Here is a 24,804-nt window from a genome sequence, read left to right on the forward strand (position 1 = left end):
GGCTTCACCTCCGATATCCCTTGTCAGACCCAGGGGTCCAGGACATGGTCTATGGTCTGCCTCCTTAGGACTCCTAATCAAAACCTTCCTTCCCCTCCTCTCCTCTCCCTGCACACTCAAGAGTCATCCCTGGAGAGATGCTGCTAACCAGAGCTTAGAGATAGCACTGCACAAGCTTCCTGCACACTATGAGATAGGACAAGGGTGTGTCCGAGCATGAGTCAAAACTTTCTAATTAATTTTCAATAGGCTACCGTGTTGGTTCGACAACTCCTGTATTACTGTATACTGTAGGTCAACAGTGTCTCTGGTCCATTGTTATTTGAGTGGTTGAGGAAATTAAGAATATGGGGATTATAAGAAGTGAGGGATACGAAGCAGCAGTTTGCGATAGCTGCCGAAGCTCTGATCAAAACCAGGGCTGCGGTCAATTCAAGCAATTCAACATGTAAATAGAGACTGCAGTTCATTTGCTAATGATGATTGATTGATTCAGTCTCACTTTAATGGGTTCGATATGCAAGAGGTTGTGATTTAGAAAAAGTGGACTTTTAAAGAATATAATTCTTGATTTAATTTCATTGTAAGTGAAATGGACCTAACATTGAACTATGTACACTCTTAGCACTAACCACTTAAAACTGCAGTCTGCAACTTCAAGGACTTTAAGTGGTTTGAGTGCCTATTGCTACGTATCTAAGCTTCTTTTGGATCGCAGAAAGAAAAGAAAGAGGCACACCAGAAGTGTGTGAGATTGCATGTGCAGACGTGGCATGTGTATGATTTCACATAATATTTGAATTGACACAACAAAGGGCTTTTGTGCTCCAGTGATATCACACGGAGAGCAAATTCAAACAAAGTAACTCTAAATAACCGTCAAACCAAATGAAATTGGGCATGACTGATTGCAGTTTAGAGAAGCACGTGAGGTGATGCACATCACATGTCAGCTGTGTTTCTCACTGAGGCGCCTTTGAAAATTTGCTGTTTGAGCAGCCAAATGAATTTAACCAAAGCTGTGTTTAGGTGGTTCTCTCTGTAATAAGGACCCTCGGAGCAGTGGAAGGGGGTTTCGAAGGGGGAAGACCTCACCACTGGGCCGATCAAGTAGCAAGATTATTTCTGACATTGGTCTATTTTTCCTCCTTGATGTCTATCGACTTCATTTTGCCTAAGTAGGATATGATTATTAAAATTGCAACCATGCATGGTGAAAGTCATCTAAATTTCATGGTGGAGTGGATTAGGGTTCTGAAGGTCTCTTTGAAGAGCAGATCCCTGAGGCTTTCTCCAGCGGCCACAGCACATGGACAGGGAGGCCCTTTGTTACAAAGTTGGCAATGATGTCTGAGTCAATAAAATAGAATGAAAGGATGAGGGAGATGATGACCTTTCTGCCACATCTATTCAGTATTTTTTATGTTTCTTCAAAACTTTTTTTCCGTCTCTTTTACTTTCACATCCTTAGATGACGCTAATAATTTGGGTTTCAATCTGGTTTTCCTTGCCATCGTCTGAAAATGTGCTAGCATTTTCTTCAATCAGCGGATAACTCAAGACAGTTTCCGTCCCAGTTTAGACATTATTAAATGGCTGACAGACAATATTGGCCTCACTCCATCCTTTGCCTCCCTCTGCCCCACACCTAGAGAAAGAAGAAGAAATTCTTGACCAAATACCTCAATGTAGGATGTTGTAGGCAACTGGTGCTTTAACAAATATCTTCACAATTAGATTTCAGATAAATAATTATCAGTAATGAGGACATAATGACTAAGTGATTAAAGGCAAATAATAAAACAGCTAGAACAATCTGATAAGTTCAGAAAATTACATAACTTAACTGTAATGCAGCCTTTAAAACTTCAGCCATATTACGATATCCAAAAACTTAATATATAGTCTCATATACAGTATATATATATATATATATATATATATATATATATATATATATATATATATATATATAATATATATAATATATATATAACAATCAGTGCTAATATACAACAAACACAGGATGGAGTGAACATTTCCAGGCCAATACTGTAGTCTCCTTGCACTAAAAGAAATGGAAATCTTCACTGCGAGCAGGTAACACTCATGTGTTACAGATACAGTTTTACAGAACAAACTTAGAGCACTGCAAAAGCATCCAATTTCCTGACATTTATTTCAAAAACCTTTCAGAAACCTTTTCAAGAAACCAGGTAAATGTATACACTGATGCCAAGGCAACTTTATAGTCTTGCATTCTTGTCTAGAGTGGCCTCCAAATATGTCAAAAACGTTTCAGGCAGCAGAACAATAATTGATGGCAGTTGAACCATGCAGTAGACTGTATAAAATAGAGTTGAACACATGTAACACACAATACATCACTGGGTTTGATTCCCTTGCTGTTATTTTTTGTGTGTGCAGCACATAGGGAATGAGGATAAACAAGGCGACAAAAGAACAGATTTCTTTTGTTAAGATAAAATCAGGCTAAAAGAGGACAAAAACACATTGTGCCGGTCTATAGTATAATAGATTATAAAATGTTGAGTATTTTTCGTACAATATAAAGCCTCAATATCCAGTTTCTTTTTCATCTCAAATCCTACATTCAACTGTTCACTCCATCACACAATGGGCCATAGAAGTGTGGTGTTCCTGACATATTTGTCTTCTTCATGACTGAAAGCCAGAAGAAGAATCAATGAGAGGCTGTGGACACAAGCCAGCCTCTACTCTACAGAACACTCTTTTTATGGCCTCACACATCATCCTGTACACTTCGGCTCCATACCCAGAAAATTGAGTGTTAAGATGATGATGACTCATGTGGAGCGTCTACGTTAATTAATGCCAGGGTTGTTGTATTTTTGGTGTGTGTGTCTGTGTGTGTGTGTGTGTCGGGGAGGGGAGGGGGGGAGGGTTCTGAGACTTTGTTAACCTCACACACACCCTGTCAAGGCTTGTTTACATCCAATGGACGAGCTAGAGGTGAGATCTTGTTTTAACAAGACAGACTAGTTTAAGCTCCCCATTTTCTAGTTTTGGCTTAACATAATTCGAGTTTCCAAACAGCACATGGAAAGCCCAAAAGACAAGCAGATTGTGTAATTTAAAATTAAGTGGCTTTTGCTAGTAATGTGTTAGTAAATGGGATTTTTGAGTTATATGCCTAGTAGGAATGGACATTTTAAATGGCAAACACAAAATGAGTGGTAAAGTGTACCTGCAGTTTCAAGGTGGACATGCTTATGTAAAGGCAAGTAGTAGGGCCTATACAGTATTCACACATTCGAGAGGGGTCTAGCTACAAACCTCCTCTGTGGAATCGCTTCCGTTACAGGTTCCACTGTCAGAACACTGGACACATTCAACCCACACATTTTTAATTGGGACTATTCAAGTGCCTACTCAGTGTTAGGCAGGTGGTTTATAAAAAATATGTAAAATAATAAAAATAAGTTCTCTCTCATGTTATTCCTAAATGAAGAGGTTAAGCATATTTGATGAAGTTTGTATTTGCATGATTCTTGCAGTTTTGGGTTGACCATCCATTTAAATGTAAAGTAGCCAATAGCTACATATTGAGATCAGTTTTTATTAAAACGTAAGTTAGTAGTGCATTTTGCTATTTCAAATCCAGTAATTAGTTACATTAGCTACTGTTACTAACAGCCTCCTAGTTGAATTTAATGGGTGATAAGCTTCTTTTGTTGTCTTACCAGGTGTTTGGAGGGTTCTCTAACGTTAGTCCAGAATGTGTTAGCTTGGATAGAGGTGGGGGTAAAGGGACTAACCACCACCAAAAGAGTAGGAAGATGCCTTCCAGCAAGCAAAAAATGTTTTTGCTGTATGGTAGGGGAAGAGTCATGAATATGAATTAGGGAACTCATCCCTGAATGGCTAGTACTTGTTGCCTGCTCTGGTTGGTTTGGTTAGGTTTAGGCAAGAGGAGTGGGATCGGTTATGGTTAGGGTAAGAATGTCAGGGCGAGCCAATCAGGGTTGAGTCTCAAAGTGTCTTATTTACATGTCTTCTAGCTTCTTAGCCACGTTAGACACCAGTACATTTATTTTTCAGATTTGGGCGGGCTAGATTTGGGCAGGCTACCAGGGCAACCAGAAGAACAACTAGGCTGAGCAACGGAAACTAAAGGCAATGTAGCTTACTAACTAACGATAATACTTCCAGTGTTGATTAATAATGATAACTTTTCAATGATTAAGGTGTATAGCATATTGCTCAGCTGGATAACAACAATGGCACAAATCTGATCAAATAGGTGATGAGGAGGATTTGGTGAATCAAATCTCATTAAATAACAAATGTTCCAAGGCTGGTTTACTAACATGGGCAAAGCTGGTAGCAGCCTCCTATTGATTCACAGTAATTTAATAAACTTTGTTTGATAATATGCACCACTAAGGCACCAATGTCCAGTGCGCTGTAGCCTATAACTTTAGATTCGGTGATCCATTTATTCACATTTCTGTAAAACACATGTTCACTGTAATGCTCTTCTACTAGACAGAGATAAGAGTTAAGTTCTTGCATGGGCCCCTATCAGCTGACTCACCCACTGTGGCCTGGCTGTGCGCTCCCCTAGTCTAATGTCATGTAGAGCAGGGTGACGTTAAGCATCCTCAGCAGCAATCACAGCCGTGGTCAGATCACCTTCCTCTGGCTGCTTTTCTTCGTCCCGCTTGGTGACAAGTTCACCATATCTCTCAGTCTCATTTACAGATTTTGATAAAGTCTCCACACCTTGACGTTGAGGTAGTAAAAAACTATCCATTGCTAGCGATAGACTCACTTCTCTAATCCTAACGGCTCCAAATATTGAGCTCTTCTTCTTCTTTGTGAATACTTTACTGCGGAAGTAAGGTCAAAAGTTCAATTTGTGCTGCACCCTTTGACCAAATAGGCTACATCACCTGTGTGTTTTAGCCTCAAAATAATCGGTTTGTTTTATTAATGTATTTATTCATTTTTCAAATATAAATTAGACTATTTACACATTAACGATTTCTTATTTATTTATAATTCAACCACAGCAATTTCTGGGGGGTGCTAAGGGGGTGCTATGGCAAACCTAGGGGTAGCTACAGCACCCCCTAGCCCCTCCCTGGTGCCACCGCTGAGAGGGGCCCTGTATGAAAAACTAGCTTTAGACCTTCATTAGTTCAGCTTACATGGTACACAATGCTAAATAAATGTGTTTAATCAGATCACATGACAAACTTAGAGCAATTTAATATTCGTTCTATTTTGCCCTCTAAGCATGGATTTGGGTTTATCCCCCGCGCATGCGCAGTCGTAAAGATTTCTTTCGCGCCCTGCACGCGGGCCTCTAACGTCCGCAGTTACTGTATATTACAGCTGCGAGACCATAGATCTTCTACCAGTTTTTCTCCATCATTGCTTTCATCCTGCTCCCGGAGACCAATTTTTTGGTTTCACGGCACAGAACAACATTGCTCTGTTAGCGTCTGCCGTCTCCGCCATGGCCACTAGGCCTGGGGCGCTCTTCCTCCGGAGCTGGCGATTGAGATCGGCGAAGCCATGACCGCCGTTCTGACCCTCACAACGGCTTCCACGGTGAACGTATGTCTTATCCCGGTTGAGAGTCTGAAACACAACTACTATTAACTCTGGTTTACCATGGTATCATGCATATATTTGCTACCAGACTTGGAGGCTTGCAAATATTCATGTTAACAAATTGTTCTCAGACTAGCTAGTGTTTGCTAACACTAGCAGCTTAAGTGGGGTTTACGGCTAGCTTAATGCAAACCAATGTTGCTGTTAGCTACATTTAGATTTTGGTTAAACCCTATGGTACCAATACCATTCATGACATATCTCAATTTTATAATAAGGTAAAATAACAACTGGTAAATATAAGGTAGCATGCACAATAAATGACTTATGCAATAACTCTGGTTTACCATGGAATCATCAATAGATTTTGTTTTACCATTAGCTGTTCATGTTAGCTGTGCTGTCAGACATACAGGCTATAGTTACATCTGTTCAGTGACATGGAAGCTGTAATTACAGGGTCACATCTCTCTCTCTCTCTCTCTTTAAAGGTCTGTGCTAAGTGGCTCTCCATAGCCTATTTGTACTTTTTAAAATCCAAAATGTGAATGTAATTTCAATGGCAGCACCACCCTACTGCATAATAGTTGTCTTATCTGATGCCATCACTAGGCTGATTTAAGAATTGGATTTAGGCTGCTATATTTAACAGTGAGTTCATTTCATTCAGGTGTGAGGATGGTGGATTAGGAAAGACAGGGGAAGGCAACAGGTAGGTCTAACATTAGGTGGAAGTGTAGGGAAAGCCACTTGATACCAACAGATTAATTTCTTCATATTATTAATATAGAAAATCTATTACATAATGTTTGTCTGACAATATGTCTTAGTGGAGGAGAACACAGGTAAGGAGTGAATGAGACAGACATGAGGTTGGCGATGGCATCAGGTAGAGATGAGACCAGTGATGACATCAGCTAGGAGTTCTATTAGTTAGACCACACAAAACTAAATGTCCAGTATGGTTTGAAGTTCTGTTGACCAACTTATTCACTGTGTCCTTTTTGGGGAAAAAATAGTGCAGACAGAGATGGAAAGCCCCTCACCACTGAGGAGGAATTCGAGGAAAATGTGGAAACGAGAGGTGAAGATGAGGTGGAGGAGTATGTGGAACAGAGAGGTGAAGAGGAGAGGGAGGTGGAAATCAGATGGAGTCTGATTAGTTCTAATGCCAAATTGAAATAATTTAACATGTTTTGTTATAGGCTATTAGTCTAATCTTGCCATTGCGAATGAAAAATGCATTTCTGTATCAAAACCCTGTGCATGTGGGAAATATAACAATTAGCCTATGTCTGACAGCGGGAACATAGTAAACAAATCAGAATGCAAATGTAAACATCCGCAACGCATATGCTCGAATTCCATCAATGATTATTTATTTATTGAATTGAAAATAAAGTACAAGAAAAAAAGTGGGCTACAATAATGTGGTTGCCACGGGGGCAACCAGCGGTGATGATTAGGTTGCCACTTGTCACAATTTGGTTGCCATTGGGCAACCGGGCAACTGTTAATGTCAAGCCCTGTTCATCTGTTTTTATCTGGGCCTTACGATCAGTAATAGGCCAATTCATAATCATGTCAGGTTTTTATTATCAAAATAATATGTTGTTTAATACATTAAAACTTTTTCAGTGTGAATAGGAAGAGGAATTAGTCTAGTTCTGCTTGTGGACCTTGTGTCGCAGGTGGCATTGACTACATCAGCTTCACCGTTAACCCAATAGCAACAGCTCTTAGAGGGCGAAGCCTATATGAAATAGAACGATGGTTACGTTATTGTAACTTCAGATTCTATGAGTATAGGCATAGCCCTCTAAGCTCTCTAAGATGTTGAGAGCAGATCTATGGTCTTGCAGCTGTAATATACAGTAACTGTGGACATAATAGAGGCCCGTGCAGGGCACAAGGACGCAAAAGAAATCTTCAGGACTGCACATGCGCGAGGGATAAACCCAATAGCAACAGCTCTTAGAGGGCTATGCCTATACTCATAGAATCTGGAGTTACAATAACGAAACTTTTGATCTCAGGAATACTGTACACAATGCAGAGTGGGAGGACCGGCTGCCCCAGCAGCTCATTTTAGCCCCTGGGCCTACAAGGTTATTACCATTATAACTTCCTGGAGAACAATGTTGTAATCCTGTTTAAATAATGTACGTTGCTCATTGGCCTCATCCTGACGGCCATTAAAGTTCTCCAGCGGTGACATTAAATGGGAATTTAATTATTAGTTTTGGAAGAGACAGACTGGGATACAATTATTTAATGTAGTTAGGTGTTGTGGAAGCTTTACTTTTCCTAACTGTAATACTGTATCACTTGACACTGAAAATGGTGCTTATGCGAAGGAAAAGGATTACAGAAAGAACCAGAGGAGTAAAACCTGATTGCACAGTGCCGAGCCTATGCTTTCCTGAGTCCTTATTTGATAATGATGTCTTTGTCTGCTACGTTGCCCTCTTCTTGCAGGACAGCAATGAACAGGCTGCTCTAAAAACACAAGGCTTCATGCCAGCTCCACAGAAAGCCATTTGGACATATAATAGCTGCGGACCAGGCCAGCTTAATGTAAGCCTTATTGTGATTACCTGATGTAATGACAGCCAATCCAAATACAGCCTGTAAGCCATTACGAGCCGAACAAGAGGACCACATTATGTATTGCACTATGTCAGCCCGACAGAGTCTGAACAATGCAACATGAAAAAGTTTCCACCCTGTTAATGTGACTCCTAAGGGACTAGAGAGGAACTGTTTAGAGCAGTTATACATCCCAAATGGCACAGATTGTGCCTTTGAAGGCTGGCAATAGGCCTTAAAAGTCCTATCCCCAATCTTAACGTAAACACAGATAAAAGATTGGAAACATTTATTAGGAATTAGCTCTTCATGGCCTACAATACTATTTGAAATGTGTCTCAAAGCTTGTGTCAGTGAAATTACGGGAAAGGTAAAATAGCAGTAACGTCATACAGAAAATACAACTTGAATGGTCAATTAGTTCCAGCTCAGGAACTTCTACTATTTACCATGTGTTTTGTGTGGATTAGTACAAACAGGTAGAGCTGATTGCGTTGGTCAGTGTGAATGACACTGACATGCATGACAGAAGTTTGCAGAAAAATGTGTCAGCTGTGATTGAGGCCAATTTTCCCTTTCTTGTTCAGAGAGAAACACCGAGCGTGCTGTGCGTGGGTGCACCTGATTTTCCACCCTCACTACTATTAACTAAATTGTAGCCAATTTACGTCCAGTTGTTCGAGGAAAAAGTTGACACCAATCTAGTACCTGTACACGCCCAAACATCAATCACTCATTTCACTTGTGAAAAACTAGATTTCAAAGCATTAAAAAAATAAAAATCTGTTTCAGCTCTTGACAGTTTCTTTAGATATAGCCTGCGGGATCACCCGATACTCCTGACACTTTATAACTAATTGTTTATCAGTATTACAGTGACTATCTCATTACACAATAATACTTTCTAAAGCAGATGGACTTTTCCTTAACAAGCAGGAGTAAAGCTGTTCCCCTCTAACCTACTTTACTTTCTGCGCCTCACATCTGCTCCCTCGGCCAAGGACATGAAACAAGAGGAATCTAAACAAGAGGAAGACATAACAGTGCGGCAGTGATTCACCACAGCCCCCACCTGAGCAGAGATTTGACCATGGGAGACACAGAGCAGAGACGAGCAATCTCAACCCCCCTCGTCACCCGTCCAACACCCCTCGAACCCCCTCACCAACCCGACGCCTTTGAGGATCCGTATACCCCTCCCATGCCATCGCTCTCTCCACTCACCCTTTCCCCTCTTTCCCCCTGTCCCATGTTGGAGTTCACTGACCAGATAAAGCAGCTGGTTAACGCTGGTACCAAATTTACCGCACTTCATTGTCCCATCATTTGCCCCCGGCATCAAACTGCCCCCGTTTTGACACAATCACCAAAAGTAAAATGCCAGGCACCTCTGCCCCATCAAGGACGGCAGCTAACTCTGTCTCCCCAGACTGATAAGGATGCTTGTGTACAAAATGCAGCAAGCTTTAAGTGATATGTGCCGGGTCCAGGTTGCACGCCTAGTGGCACTCATGACTCTTTCCAGGACAAGCCCGGGCCCTGTGTATTAAATTCTTCCTCAATTTATGTTGTGGTAGGTAATAGAAAAAGAATGGTGAATCCGATAAGTAAGAAGCACTTAACTGCAAACTTAGCAAATTTAGCATCCATTCCTCGTCAGCCACAGCCTGTCCCAAAAAAATGAGACAGATAATTCTTTTAACACACTAACCTTACTAAATGTCAGGTCTTTGGCAGGGAAAATCAATTTGAATCAATTATTTTATTGTTAAACACAACCTTGTGAGAATAGAGTGAATACAAAAGGAGGTGGAGTCGCCATTTTGTTTAATGACTCATTCCAATGTACGCAAATATCTAATGGAAATTTAGATTCTTTTGAATATGTGGCTCTTCAGCTGAGGTCCTCCCCTCGAGCTATATTTCTAAATATGTACAGGCCACCTAAATACTGTGCAACCTTCTTCGATGATTTTACTGAACTGCTGTCTATAATCTGTATTAACTTTGACTGTGTAATTATTGCTGGTGATTTCAACACTCACGTTGACAACCCCCAGGATAGAGGGACCAAAGAACTGTGTTGCGTTTTTGAGAACTATGGACTGACTCAGCATGTGATGGAGCCCACGCACAATAAGGGACACACTCTGGACTTGATTATCTCCAAGGATCAAAACATTTCCAAGGTTGTGGTGACTGACGTTGCTCTCTCTTATCATTCCTGTGTTTTCTTTAACTGCACTATCTCGGTGCCAAAAAAAAGGTTATCAGGAAACGGTATATCACTGAAAACACCAGAGAAACATTCAGCTTTTCTCCTCCACACACGACCTCTCTTGGGTCTCAGTCACTGAGCTTGTAGTTAATTTCAATTGTAAAATCACAAATGTTATTCATGCCATTGCTCCCACTAAGGTCAAAGCTGTCTCTGGTAAGAAAAGATCTCCATGGAGAAATGTCATACTGGTGAGAACAGAAAAAAAGCTGAACGCAGATGATGAAAAACTAATCTCCAGGTCCATTATAATAACTATAAAGAGAGACTTCGCATTTATAATTTGGAACTGAGGACTGCAAGGCGGTCCTTCTCTGACATTATCGCCAAAAACAATAATAATTCACGTGCTTTGTTTGCTACTGTCGATAGGTTAACAAACCCTCCAGTACCAGTAGCATCTGAACTTTTAGCCACCAAGGCCTGTAATAAATTTGCCTACTTCTTCAGAGATAAAATTCAGAAAATTAGACAGTCAGTACCTTCATATCAAGTACAGGATATGTGTTGTCACAGTGTCCAGGCAAAATAAATATTAATATGACACAATTTCATATGATCAATGATAAAAACCTGAAGGACATTATACCACATCTGAAAATCTGATATTTGGAGCAGTGTTTTCTGTTGGAGATGGCAAGTCCCTTTTGGGGTAGACTTTGGGCTTTTTCACTTTGTAAAACTATAATGTGCACAAAAAGATATATAACACAATAAAGGAAAGGGGAAAAGCCAAAAAGCACAATATGATTTTTATTGAATTTTATTCTCGTATTTTAGGTTTCAATTTTTTTTTTTGTGTTTTTAACTGCTCTTTAATGTTTTATGTAAAGCACTTTGAATTGCCCTGTTGCTGAAATGTGCTATACAAATAAAGCTGCCTTGCCTTGCGAGGGAGAGAAATAATTCATCAGTTAATGTTTCTCTGCTTGCCTGGGGAATGTCTTTGGAAAGGCATTGCTTTTTTAGAAGCACTTTATTCTCCTGAAGGCTTGTCCTACAACTTGGCTCACCCGCTGCAGGACAGGATCTTTGCGTTTATCTAGAATAATTTTCCTGCTGAAAAGAAGTATCATTAACCCCCCCACCCACACACCTGACACACACACACACACCTGACAGACACACACACACACACACACACACACACACACACACACACACACACACACACACACACACACACACACACACACACACACACACACACACACACACACACACACACACACACACACACACACACACACACACACACTTGTTACTCAACATTGACTTGTCTAAACCCAGGTCTGCTAAGGCAATTACAGCTGGCCCAATCACTTAGTCAAGGACCAGCTGGTTTCTTGAAGGTAAGGTACAGTATCTATAAATACTTTTGTGTGCCTAAGACAGACATCCGCATATGAATTAAATGTATTAAATATTGAGCAACCAGAAATAAAAAAAAATAAATAAAAAAAACTGATATAAAACATGACCACAGTGCTGCTTTTATGTTATTTTATTTACGGTGGATATGTTAGTTCTCAAGGTTGTAGCTGTGGCTCATGGTTAAGGTTAAGGGACTATTTTGGTGATGTTGGAGAACAAAAGGAGGGGAAGGAACCAGGTCAGTCAGGGAAACATGGGGTGAGGTTGCCCCAAATTGCTGATTTATGGTTCATTTTCTCCACTTAATGATATGGTTCATCAACAGATCTGGACAATAACATGATTAAGCATGGTTCCAGAAATTACATGAGTTTTTCTCTCGAGTAGTGTCAAGATAAATGATCTGACACCTAAGGCTGATTTTCTCACTTAGTTTAAGAAAAAAATAATCCTAGTCCAACACGAGACTATGGCAATGGATCACTTTCAGTGTAAGATAAATAAAGAGCTCCTCATGTATTTTCTTGTATTCAACCTGCATGTTGAGTTTCACTTTTTTGTCCAGCTAGGTTTTTCTAAGAGGGCCAGGATAAGAAGCCAAGACAGCATTCAAGGGCAGCTTCACCCCGGAGAGAGCCGAGGTATCCTGTTGCTGAGGGTGAGTGGAGGCAGTGTGGCAGAGGACTCATGTGATCACAGTGGGGCCAGTGCGTCCAGTCTTCTCTTGGAGCTGAGAGACCTTCAAGGCGATGTCCACCAGGGGAGCCAACATCATCTACACACACACACACACACACACACACACACACACACACACACACACACACACACACACACAACTTCCTTTACAGGTCGTGCGGTTCTCACACATCCTCCAATACATGCATTATCCTATAGCCTTGTATTGCCTGCAAGTGTTAAAATGTGGCCCTTTGTTTTTAGTACAATATTACACTTAAATGTACAATATGTAACTTTCTGCCGCTAGGGGTCTCTCAACCAAAACAATGGACAGTAAAACTGGACTTTTGATGACGTTGGGAAGTTGCGTGGAATTATGGGAGTTTTTAAGTGTTAAGCACCTTGTCAGTACCCGATCATAGACAGTATATAATGGACCAATAGACCCCGTTGCTCTGGACGGAGACCAGTGAAGGCTATTAGAAGCACTTTTCCGGTGATGGCCAGCTTTACTGCGCAGCCTCCAACTGAGAGAATGTGACGTGAGCAACGTGTCTGAAAGTTGTAAGTCTTCTGGTAGCTGTGCCAAGAGAAATCTCAATCATTCCCAATCTTACAGATACGGAGACTGTAGGTGTATGTAAGGAGATAACATGGGCACAGGCTAATTATTGATCACTAACATGCTAGTTAACATTAGTAATTAAACCTAAACATCTCATGTAAGTCGAAACCGCCTGCGAGCTTCTCCTGTACTATACGGTAATTCCTCTACTATGCGACAGTAAGTCACTTGGTTATGACACAATCGTTAGCTTATTTTTACAAAAACGTCTGCTACCGAGCCATAACGTGAGGTACAAGGTAATGGAGCCTTTTATACATTGTCGTGTTTCTTTGGAACTAAACAACGGACAAATAGAGTCTTTAAACGCTTCAGATGTAAAGTTATTCGCAGTCAAGTGACGTAAAAAAAAAAAAAAAATGGCGGTCAGCGGAATGCTAACCGGAGGTGATGGCCAGTTAGCAACAAAATGGCGCCATGATGGCTCAAGTTCTGAAGCGAAGCTTACCCCCCTTGTACCCGATCCGTTCCAACTGCACAATCCGTTCTGCGCATGCGCAAGATGTTCGCGCATGCGCTGTGGTACGATGATTTACGACACTACCCGATCTGTTCCCACACTAGCCTCCACCGGAAAGCTAACGTTAGTTTAGCAAATAGCTAATTCGGGCTGACCGCTAGGTCTTCATTGTTACTGTAAAGTCTTAATTTTGCTGTAGCCTGCTTTTCCCATTATGTTTGACTTAACGTTATTTTAGACTGAATCCGTTCTGCGCATGTGTTATTTGTCGGCTAGCGGTTAGCCGAATTAGCTGTTAGCTAAACTAACGTTAGCTTGGGTGAAGGCTAGCGTAGAACAGCTCGGGCAGGTCGTAAAACGGTATTATCATCTGTGCATGCGTGAACATCTTGCGCATGCATACACCGGTAGCGCTACGGAGATGTAACTACCGCTATGGATGGCCGCTGTTGTGACTCGGTGCTGGGTCTGATATGGTCTGTTTCCCAACGTTTAATTAAACTGCCGTTAGCGTCGTAAGCACCAGGAACTGGAGATAAGTTCTGGCCGGTGGGGGTTGCTGTAATGAAAGTAGCTGGCTGATAGCTGACTGGGGGCTAACGGTAACTAGCTAGGTATATGTCCCGGGGCTGTTGTCAGCTGTCATCCCGACTGAGTCTCTCTGCGCCGGGGGAGTGAGGCAGACAGACCGGGGTGTGCTAGATGGCTAAATTAGCATTAGATTAATCGTCTATCTACACAGCTAACGTTAACGTTACTAGTGAAGTTATTCGTGGGTTAGCTGTGGTCGAAACAGTCATACTAAAAATAACTATTAGCGTGTTGAACGATGTTGTAACCTCATCATGTTACCAAAGAATTTCTAATAGTTACCCACAAAGCTTTAGCATCAACGTTAGCACATTGTAGTAACGTTAAGCTGGTATCGATATTGAACTTACAAAATAGATAAGGTCTCTGTTGTATTACTGTGATAAAAAGTGGGATGTAATTAATGACAAAATGATGCTGTATGGGGGAAAAAAAGCAGTATTACGGTTACAAGTATTTTTTTCTGTGACATTGTATGATTTACAATTACTCCTGAACGTATCATCTTGGTGCCAGTGTTCTGACGGAAGTTGGAGTAACTGGAGGGTGAAAGGTTATATGACGCCACTGACGGGCGACTAAAGGAAACGTGCCGGGTCTGAAAATAAAATAGATTTCTCTGGGTTTGACATTTGGTGGAAACATTTGGGATAGTGTAAGAACACAACTCATAAAAATATATAACATAGGAATGGTCATTTTTAGACATTTTAAAGCAGAAATGTTACATATTGTACCTTTAAATAAATAGTTTGACATTTTGTGGAATAAACCTATTCCTGTTCTTGCTGTGAGTTAGATGAGAGGATTGACACCACTCTCATGTCAGTACACTAAATCCAGTATGCTAGAGCCAGCGGCAAGTTAGCTTAGCTTAGCACAAAGACTAGAATAGAAACCTGGGGAAATAACTATTCTAGCTCGGTCTAAGATGACAAAATCCATCTATCAACACATCTTAAGCTCAGTAATTAACACGTTATATCTTGTTTGTTTCATCTGTACAAGAACCAAAGTGTAAAACTCTTGGCCGGGCATACTCATTTCAAATGGACGCAGAGGCTGTGAAGTTACTGCACTCGGGCCAAGAGATAGTCCAGCAAATGAACTCTCATTAAACAACATCATGACTTACTTTACACTTAAACCAGACTGATCTCAATAAGTGTATGACACGCCAATTCGTATGCCATTTTGGCGTGTTATGAAGACGCATTTATCAACGCCGTTTGGCCTCCATTGACCTACATTATGTGTGAATTATCGGCGTAGCGAGTAGTATGAAAGGACGGAAGTCCGCGGATGGGTAAAACACAGGACTTTCCCCCAGGAGAGCCGGAATCGCGTCCCACGTGTGGTGTTTATCAACTGTTTTTTATTTTAATAAAGCCTTCCCTAATGTTCTTTTCCTAAACCCAACCGTTTATTGTTTTGCTAAGCGTGTGACGTTGGTCACCGTTGTGTTTTTGTCTTTTTTTGTTACTAAAGCCTTTCCCAATGTTCTTTTCCTAAACCCAACCTTTTTTTTGTTTTTTTACACACATGACGTTATTCTCGCGATAACACGCCACGTTTACATCCGCTGTATACAGCGTAGACATACACGTGGATAGCTCAAAATGCGTACAGATAACACGCCATTTGGCTTTAGGAAAGTGCCGTGTATGTTTACGCAAAGTCATGATGCCATGTTTCTTAACCATTACAATTCAATTAAAAAAAAAAAAAAAGAAAAAAAAAACGGTCAAAAACTTCTTCCTTAGTGAGCTTTGGAGGTGCTGGTAGGATCATGTTTTAGAAGGTTTACACTATAGGACTTCACACAATATAAGGACCATATTTCACACAAAGCAAACCAGGAAAGAGCGGAAGATTCTGGATTCACACAAGAAATGTGAAATGTTTGCTTCGTCTTTCGTCCAATACCTGCTTGTATATCTTAAGTTAACGGTCTTAGTTTGTAAATCAAACCTATCCAAAGTCGGACAACTGAACCATTAACCCACTAGCCATTTATCTGTCAAGTTAAGATTCCGAAGCAATATGTTTCTGCTTATCTGTCTGTTCATGGTGTGTAAGCACTAAAGAGGATAAAGGGCTCGAGTAGAACTTTCATTCCCTTTTTTTTTTTGGTCTTGTCTTGCTTTTGTGTTCTACATCACCTCCCTGTCCTCACCAGTCAAAACGACTTTATGAGGTGTCTAGTTGGAACTCACACACTTTATTTTTCCCCTCTTGCTAGGTTTCTCTCTCTTCATTCTGGCACTGATAAGCTGCCATAACTCAAGACTTGGCCAAACATCTCCCATGTTGAATACAAGATCTGGAACTTGTTTTTGTAAAGCTCCACCCAATGCGAGCTGGCTGTCCTGCAGGTTACAGGTCATTACAGCCGGCCTGACAAGTTCTGGGGCCCATGTGAGTTTACCTCTGACCGCTTTAAACTGGGTGGGGTGTCAAACTATATTAACATCCTTATTATCTCTTTTCTTTTTCTGTGTTTTTCCATATCCAAAAATATTCAAGAGAGAGAAGAAATCTGGTGCTGGTTTATTTTCCCATCTGATGACTTCATTGTCTAGTCTCTCCCTCACTGGATCTAGCCGGCTGGAATGATTGTCCTGACCTGTGGGTCCTGGTAAATCTTCTGGGGGTCCTTCTCATAGCTGTCTATGTAGAGCCTGATGGTTGCTCCCGCGCTGCCTGTACCGCTGAGACGGTAAATGATCCTAGAACCATCAGAGAAGATGATCCTGAGGCCCTGAGCGAGAGAGAGAGAGAAAAAGCAAAAGATGGGGAAGAGATTAAGATAAATGAAAACGCACAGTAACTGGAAAACATGTGGAGGTAGAATAGATGACTTCATTATGTATTCAGTCAATTTTGAATTAGATTGGTACAATAAATATACTTATATAAATATTAAGGACTGATACATATAATTAGTAAACATATTCATTAATTGGATTACACATTCTACGTAGTGGATACATTCATGTTTTTAGGAAAAAAACATGTTTTGTTCTTTCAATTTAAATTTTGCAGATTCATAGTTTGACTTCCTCCATTAGTTGAATTGAAAGTGGACTGAACAAACATCCCTTAAATATGAGCTTGAGCACAACACTGTAAAAAACCCACTTACAGACTTCTAAGTAATGGACTATATCCGCTGATAGATGGAAAACTGAGAGAACACAGAAAACATTTTGAAGGTTTAGTCTCTTACCTGGTTTTTGGACACACTTCCGTCCACAGGGTCTGTGTAGGCAAAGTTGTCAGAGACAGCGACCTCATAAGTCTTATCACCTGATGATAACTTCTTCCCTACGAAGGACGGGTCGAACATTGCCGTCTCCAGATCCTTGATCATCTTGTTGGCCGCGTCTGAGTCGACCTCCTCATAGTCGTACCTGAAATATGTGGTGGTCAACCAGGTGTGGAAAATTAGCATGTATGCTAAAACAATCAAGCAATATGCATCTGATTCGTCCAATGTAATTGGGATGTGAATAAAAAAAAATCTAGTAATAATAATAATAATAATAAACTTGGACTATGTTGATGCAAAAAACATAATCTGGTGACCAATTGGCGTCAGACAACTGGTGATTTTATAAAGATAATCACTTTGACTTTGTTTTAAATGGATAGAGTGAGTCTCTGCAATGTATTACTTTTTAAGATTTTCCCAATTTGTAAAATTAAAAAAAAAATATATGATTAGTCACAATAATCAGAAAACACAAACTTTTAAAAAGAGAGAGGGCTTTTGTGTGCTACAGTTCTCTTACTGACCACTAGAGGGTTCCAGACATTCCTGCATCATTCCAGTAGGTGTTCTTTCAACGTTTCAAACTGGACTAAACAAAGTCCTGGAACCAGGGACGTGCACAGGTACGGGCTATTGTTGCCCAGGCAACTGCCCATTTGCCCTGATTGGATTAGCTGGCCCTCTGGCGAAAGAGCCTAAATAAACTTTTCTTTCTTTCTTTTTTTTTCTTCTTTTTTTGCTGTTGTGGCTGCATTAATACAATACTACGCCCATCATTACTTAAGTTAAATCAAATTAAATTCGCTATATCATTCAATCTTGCCCTCAGCGATGCCCTCTACCCCCAGTCACTTGACTTTGCTTATATTCTCACACAAGGAGCAGCGCAAGCCCTTCTGCCTTCACGTGAGTTTTTAAAGTTATGGAGATTATGACAAATGCCTAGTGAATAGTAACCAAAAAATCCACTTGAGCTTATATTAATGTAAAATGCTACGTTATCAACCAAAGCTAATGACATAATGTATGTTGCAGCAGCGGCTAACGTAGCTACGTTGCTTTTTCCCAGATTAGAGCAATAGCCCCTCCAAATGTCTGTACACGTCCCTGCCTGGAACCAAGAATGATTTAAAAAAAAAAAAAAAAAAAACACCACTGGCAACCTGAAATACTCCTCTTTTGGAACTGAAGCTCACATTTCATAAACTACAAATCTACAGGGAGCATTCCTAACCTGGTGAAGAAGTTCCTGCCAAACTTCTGCCAGTGATCCTTCATGATCTGTTCCACGCTCTGTTTCCTGGCAGCTAAGATTGACAACCATGCAAGCACCGCCCACAAGCCATCCTTCTCACGAATATGATCTGAGCCTGGTTGGTTAGCAGAGGGAGAAAAGAGGGGATGAGTGATTGAGGGGCGCTGCTTTCATTAACTGGAGTTCTGGCTACATAAATATGACAACATTCAATCACCTGTGCCGAAGCTCTCCTCTCCACACAGTGAAAGTTTTCCAGCATCCATCAGATTTCCAAAGAACTTCCAGCCAGTGGGAGTCTCGTACAGCTGCATCTGCAGAGCTTTCGCCACACTGAAATAGATTGGCGCACACAGTAAACCACATAAGAAAAGGTTGATCTGGAACAGCACTTTTTTAGTTTACCAAAGAAGGAAAACTTGAGTTAGCTGTTATGTTGTGTGGTTTTTACTTGTCAAGGGCTCCACTTGTGGGCATACTGCGGGCCAGTCCTTTGACACCAGTCTTCTGGAAGTAAGGGATGCTGGTAATGTTGGCAGCAATGACAGCCACTGAGTCGGAGGGGTTCACGAAAAAGCCATTTTTACCTAGCACCATGTTACGGTCCTGAAATAGGGACAAACTGTGATTATGATGTTATTTGAGAACAACCATGTTGTGTGCATATTTTTTTGGAAGAAACATTTGGTACAATGTTTTAATTTTAATGAGCAGTGTGCAGATTTACATGTTTGACATGATGCCTATTTTCTAAATACTAATAATTTGTTGTATTTTACTAATGATAGGGTAGACAAAGGGAATAAGTGCGTGAAAATAAACCATATCAATCTAAAAAAAAAAAAAAAAAAAAAAAAAAAAAGAAATCGGTACACAAACAGGGGTCAACAGTCCCAAATAGCATAGCAGACATGATTTGTGACATTTATGAAATAGTTTCCTGAGCTATAGTAAATGGTTGGCAACAGGAAAGCTTAGGGAAGATATTGAATCCCTGCGGATGATGTTTTACACCTGACATGTAGAGGTAAATGTGAAACCTTCCTCAAAATGGTATCTCAAAAACTAAAACTAAATCCATTTTCCACAAACAATTCTTACGTCTCATTATGAGTTTTGAAGGTTGCAGAAAAAATTGACAGATTGACGTATTGAAGTATGGTTTAATGATTTTAGCAAATATTCTATTATTAGCAATGCTGTTATATATTAAACGTTAGTCTGTTCCTTTCACGATAAATGGGGAAAAGCTAGATAAAAACAGCTAAACAAAAACATCCTCATAAAATGCTCTGCCAAAGTCAAAAATAGTTTAATTCAGTCACTCACTCACTCCAGGACTCAGGCCTATTATTTTGGTCTATTAAAAAGAAATGTTTAAAATTTAAAAACTTAATAGACCAGAGTTTATTAAATTATTTTTATGTGAGCTGACCCAAAAAACTGCACAACTCTGCTCTCTCCTCTCCCCAAAATATTGTCTGCAAAATAATTATCCTAGAAAAAAAAAAAGTTGACTTACACCATCACCATCAAAAGCTGCGCCCAAATCATATTCTCCTCCTTTCATGGTGTTGACCAGGTCAGCAGCATAGGTCAAGTTGGGGTCAGGGTGGTGGCCCCCGAAGTCCTCCTTGGGGACACAGTTGACTGCTGAGTTGGCAGGAGAACCCAGCTCTTCACAGACTATCTTCTTCACATAAGGACCAACCACTGGAAGGACAGAGAGAGTCTTTAAAAAAGGGACCAATACACTTTGCTAAAAGTGTACAGGGAGTACACACTCCTCTACAAAATATCTTAGTACTAAATGCAACTCCTTAATCTGTGATAAAAAAAAAAAAAAAAAAAAAAAGTATCTCCTGCAATTTAGGTACCCAGTGTCCGCCGTCTGAATTTTAGATCTTACACCACTCTTTGCAACCTATTTTTGTCACAAAAGTCAGAAGTTGTGCTGTGCTGTTTCCTACCTCCGTGCATAGCATCCAGGCGGACGTTAATGTGATTGGCTCCAGAGAGAAGATCCTTCAGTGCAGCAAAGTCAAAGATGCCCCTTAGCATCTCTTCATAGGCCTCCACAGAGTCCACAATCTCCACTGAGACAAATAAAGAGGAAACAGAGCACCATTAAAGACAGCAGGAGATGTCAAGATAAAGACGTTGGGAGGTTAACTATCATCACAAGCTGATCACACACTAGTCCTATGGGTGTTTGATGGATTACACAAGTGAACAACTGCTTTCATTCATTATTTCAGATGACCAGATCATGTTTAAAAAAAGCGGAGAAGCTGTCTGTCAACAAGACAAACCAAGATCTGCTACCACGTTGCAGGTCGTTGGTATTCATTTTTAACCCTGACAGCAAAGAAATGAATGACTGAATGAACTAATTCTCTTTCAGGTGATTACTCTGCTCTCTATTGGCCCTTTTCCATTACATGGTACCTTCTCAACTCGCCTCGACTCTACTCGCCTTTTTTGGTTTTCCATTACGAAAAAAAGTACCTGTACCTGCTAACGTGGTATTTTTTTTTTAGTACCACCGCAGTCGAGGTTCCAAGCGAGCTGAGGCGATATCAAAAGGTGACGTGAAAGCGACAGACAGGCGTGTCCTGAACAAACCTGCCATTTTTAAATAGTTTTAGCCAGCTGTGTTTTTTTTGGGCTTTTTTGCTGCCTCCAACCAGACAAAATGTGTCTTCTGGCTGTGGCAACAACAACACATCTTCGACATTCTGTGTGTGTGTCGCGTTAGGTCAAGGCAGTTTACTGCGGCACCACTATGAGGACCAACCACGCTGAGGCGGTACTAAAATCCTCAATGGAAAACGGATGCACAGTGCGTCGAGTCGAGGCGAGTAGAGTTGAGGCGAGTTGAGCAGGTACCGTGTAATGGAAAAACACCATATGACACTATACCTGTGAAAGGTTTGAAAGTGTCCACTTCAAAGGTCTGTTTGCCGATCTTGGACAGATCCACTTTCAGCTCTGGGCAGATGTGATACTCCTGCAGGGTTTTGCTGATCTCAAATATTTTGTTTGTGATGCCCTCTGGAGCAGGTCCTGGGGAGAAAATAAAAGGGTGGTTAGAAAGAATGAGCTGACAGATATACTATGGCAAATACAGATGATAATGTGGCCAAAATGTTCCTAAAATGATTCAATCAATGCACATTTTTTCCCTCATTGCTTGCAATCCAACATAGTAGGTAGAGGTCCCTTGGGTCTGTAAACCCATCGAAACTGAAATGTATTACACTGCACAATGCAGTCTCTGCTCACCTCCACTGGAGATGTTGTACTTAATGCCAAAGTCTCCAGTGGGGCCTCCAGGGTTGTGGCTGGCTGTGAGGATAATGCCACCCACTGCCTTTATCTTGCGGATCACACAGGAGACTGCTGGCGTGGACATGATGCCATTCTGACCAATCACCAAATGGCCAATCTGCAGAAGTAAACAAATACACAGGGACACAGATGAATGCATGCGCGCGCGCGCGCGCACACACACACACACACACACACACACACACACACACACACACACACACACACACACACACACACACACACACACACACACACACACACACACACACACACACACACACACACACACACACACACACACACACTTCGGGAACAGTAAACTGAGCCTTTTTCTTATCCCATTCCTTGATTTCAGCGTTTCTGGTATGCATGGGTTCCATTCCTTATCATTGGCTATGGTTTTAACATTGATGACAGCACAAACTCTTTTCTGAAGTGTTAAACTGCTTAACAATCAGAAGAAAAAAAAAGAAAAAAAAAAGTTAAGGCACAAGGTAGAAATGCCAAAAATAGATAACATAATAGAAAAAGTATCTTGTAGATTACTATTTTTAAAATCGTGTCACTATCTCGTTCCAGGAATTCCTATTTAAATATGCAACGGTTTGCTTTATGTAAACATATGAACAGAAGTGCCCCTGTTTGTGTACCTTTGGCAATAACAGTTTCTCCACTGCTTCATTTCCTAACATCAACCACTTGTGGAGAAACTGAAAAATATCAGACATCTTTGTGCAACTACAACCTACTGGCGTCATTGACAAACACTACATTTACCAATCCTTACTTTGCAGTAAGAGACAGAGTGGCCATCTCATGAGAGAGAAGGTCACAGATACAGTCTAGACAGCAGACATGATGTCCTGTACAAATATAATGAGTCTCCCTTATGCTTGCAGTTGTATGTACTATACTTGGGTTAAGGGCATAGGATGGTAACATGCCAAATAAAACACACTGTACATATCTACTATTTTCCCTTCTATGCTACAGACCTATGCAGGGCATGGATGTATGATGCAGGGCAACGTGACTGGCTGCACGTTGCATGTCACGCCCCCAACCGTTTCAGTAACAGAGTGAAGGCAGCCAGTGGCATCTCTGCACAGCTCATTATGAAATAACACAACGTTTGGCTTTAATGCTTCCTTTAACAACACTCAACCCTGTTTTTCCCCATTAGTATACTTGTTTTAATGGCATTGTTTAATATCTTATGCTACAGCAAATAAGTTGCCGTTTACAGTCTGCATGTAGCGTTAAATGTCAAAGGTAAATCGTTATCCAAGTGGCCTCATACATGCACTTTCTCCAAAAGATCACCGCGGTCAAGCTGGCATCAGAGCCAGCCACATCAGTAAAACCCAGACGGGTTGATGGCACCTACATAACAGGGCACACCAACATAACGTGAAGGGTCCTGCTCTGAACCTGACCTTTGGAGAATAACGTTAGTTAATATCAAAAGAATGGCAACTAACGTAGAGACATCATTGCTCCAACTCATGCCAAGGGAATGGGTTGAAGCTTGCAGGAGCATGTAACGTTAGTTAACTGAATGTTTCATCATCTTACCACTTAAATTAGGCTATTAAAAGTTGACTAAATACGTTTGAACCCTTAGCAAGGTCTTGAATTAGGCTAACTTTAACCACACATGTGAACGGTTAACAGTATTTTAAACTGACAATAACTTAGCTACATTACATGTTATTAGTGACTTATTTGCGTTACGTTACTTTCGTTACAAATAACATAGCTATCGTTACCGTTAGCATGGATCAATTAGCCTCTCCTGTTAGCTTACTAAGTAGCTAACGTTACACTAACCACTAAATACAGTGTAGCTAGCTAGTTAAGTAAAGTAACGTTAAAAACTGTTATGCAGACAACTGATGACGAAACTGTCTGTTAGCTTGACGTTGACGTGCTAGGTGAAACGCTAGCTAACTTATACAGTCTGTATGGCACTTCTCTGGGTTAGGGGTTAGCAAAGGTGAACAATATGTTCTTCTCCTACTGACCCCGTTGCCAGCAGCAATCTGAACGATTAACTGAATCGCGTCTTTCATGAAAAACCTCCCATCTCCTCCCACCACCACGGTGGCAGCCTGGCGCTCGGCAGGCTCGATGACAGAGATGATGCTTTGGATGAAGTTTTCCGCATAGTGCTGGTTCTGTTGAAACACTGTCACCCTCTTCCTCAGGCCGCTCGTACCGGGCTTCTGGTCCGTGTACGGCTTGGTCTTCACTGTCGTTACTTTCACCATTGTTTAACCCCCAGAAAGTACTTAAGGTTGCCCCGTTTGATCCGCAATCTGTCCCAATGAGGAGGCGACTGCAGTGGCAGAGCAGCCACACGTACACACCGGACAACTCCCCCCTCATAGACCCGCCTTCTCGGTTTAAAGGGCAAGTAGAGACCATGGAGGTTTTCCTCACACTCAACATAGTCTCTACTCTACTGTATTTACCTCAGACATAAGCAACATGTTATATAATTAATTCTGTATTCATTCCAGCACCGTTTGCACTTTTGCATTGCCCTATTTACTGTTAACAACCCTCATAAAGCTGTTTGTTTACATATGTATATCTGTATGTGTAGTATATCCTATATCATTTTTAGACACACTTTTTATACACAAAATTATATCTGTACATAGTAGCCAAATGTTTATGTTTACCTTGTTCAGCTTTGTTGTCATTGTTTGAAGCTGAATGTCTATATACTTTAAGA

General features: G+C 40.9%; 1 protein-coding gene across 1 annotated transcript; it reads right to left on the reverse strand.

Moving 5' to 3' along the window:
• Nucleotides 1-11,959: 11,959 nt before the first annotated feature.
• On the reverse strand, nucleotides 11,960-24,452 carry pgm1 (phosphoglucomutase 1). The gene is made up of 11 exons (XM_028587419.1): nucleotides 24,089-24,452; nucleotides 22,017-22,179; nucleotides 21,654-21,797; nucleotides 20,702-20,827; nucleotides 20,254-20,444; nucleotides 19,183-19,337; nucleotides 18,949-19,064; nucleotides 18,711-18,846; nucleotides 17,432-17,615; nucleotides 16,829-16,963; nucleotides 11,960-12,620 (listed from the first exon to the last, which is right to left on the reverse strand). The coding sequence occupies exons 1-11, from the start codon at nucleotides 24,332-24,334 to the stop codon at nucleotides 12,531-12,533; spliced, it is 1,686 nt and encodes a 561-aa protein (XP_028443220.1). The 5' UTR covers nucleotides 24,335-24,452; the 3' UTR covers nucleotides 11,960-12,530.
• Between the last annotated feature and the right edge of the window lie 352 nt (nucleotides 24,453-24,804).

The sequence above is a fragment of the Perca flavescens genome, chromosome 9 (genome assembly GCF_004354835.1).
Source record: "Perca flavescens isolate YP-PL-M2 chromosome 9, PFLA_1.0, whole genome shotgun sequence".
Lineage (NCBI taxonomy): Eukaryota > Metazoa > Chordata > Actinopteri > Perciformes > Percidae > Perca > Perca flavescens.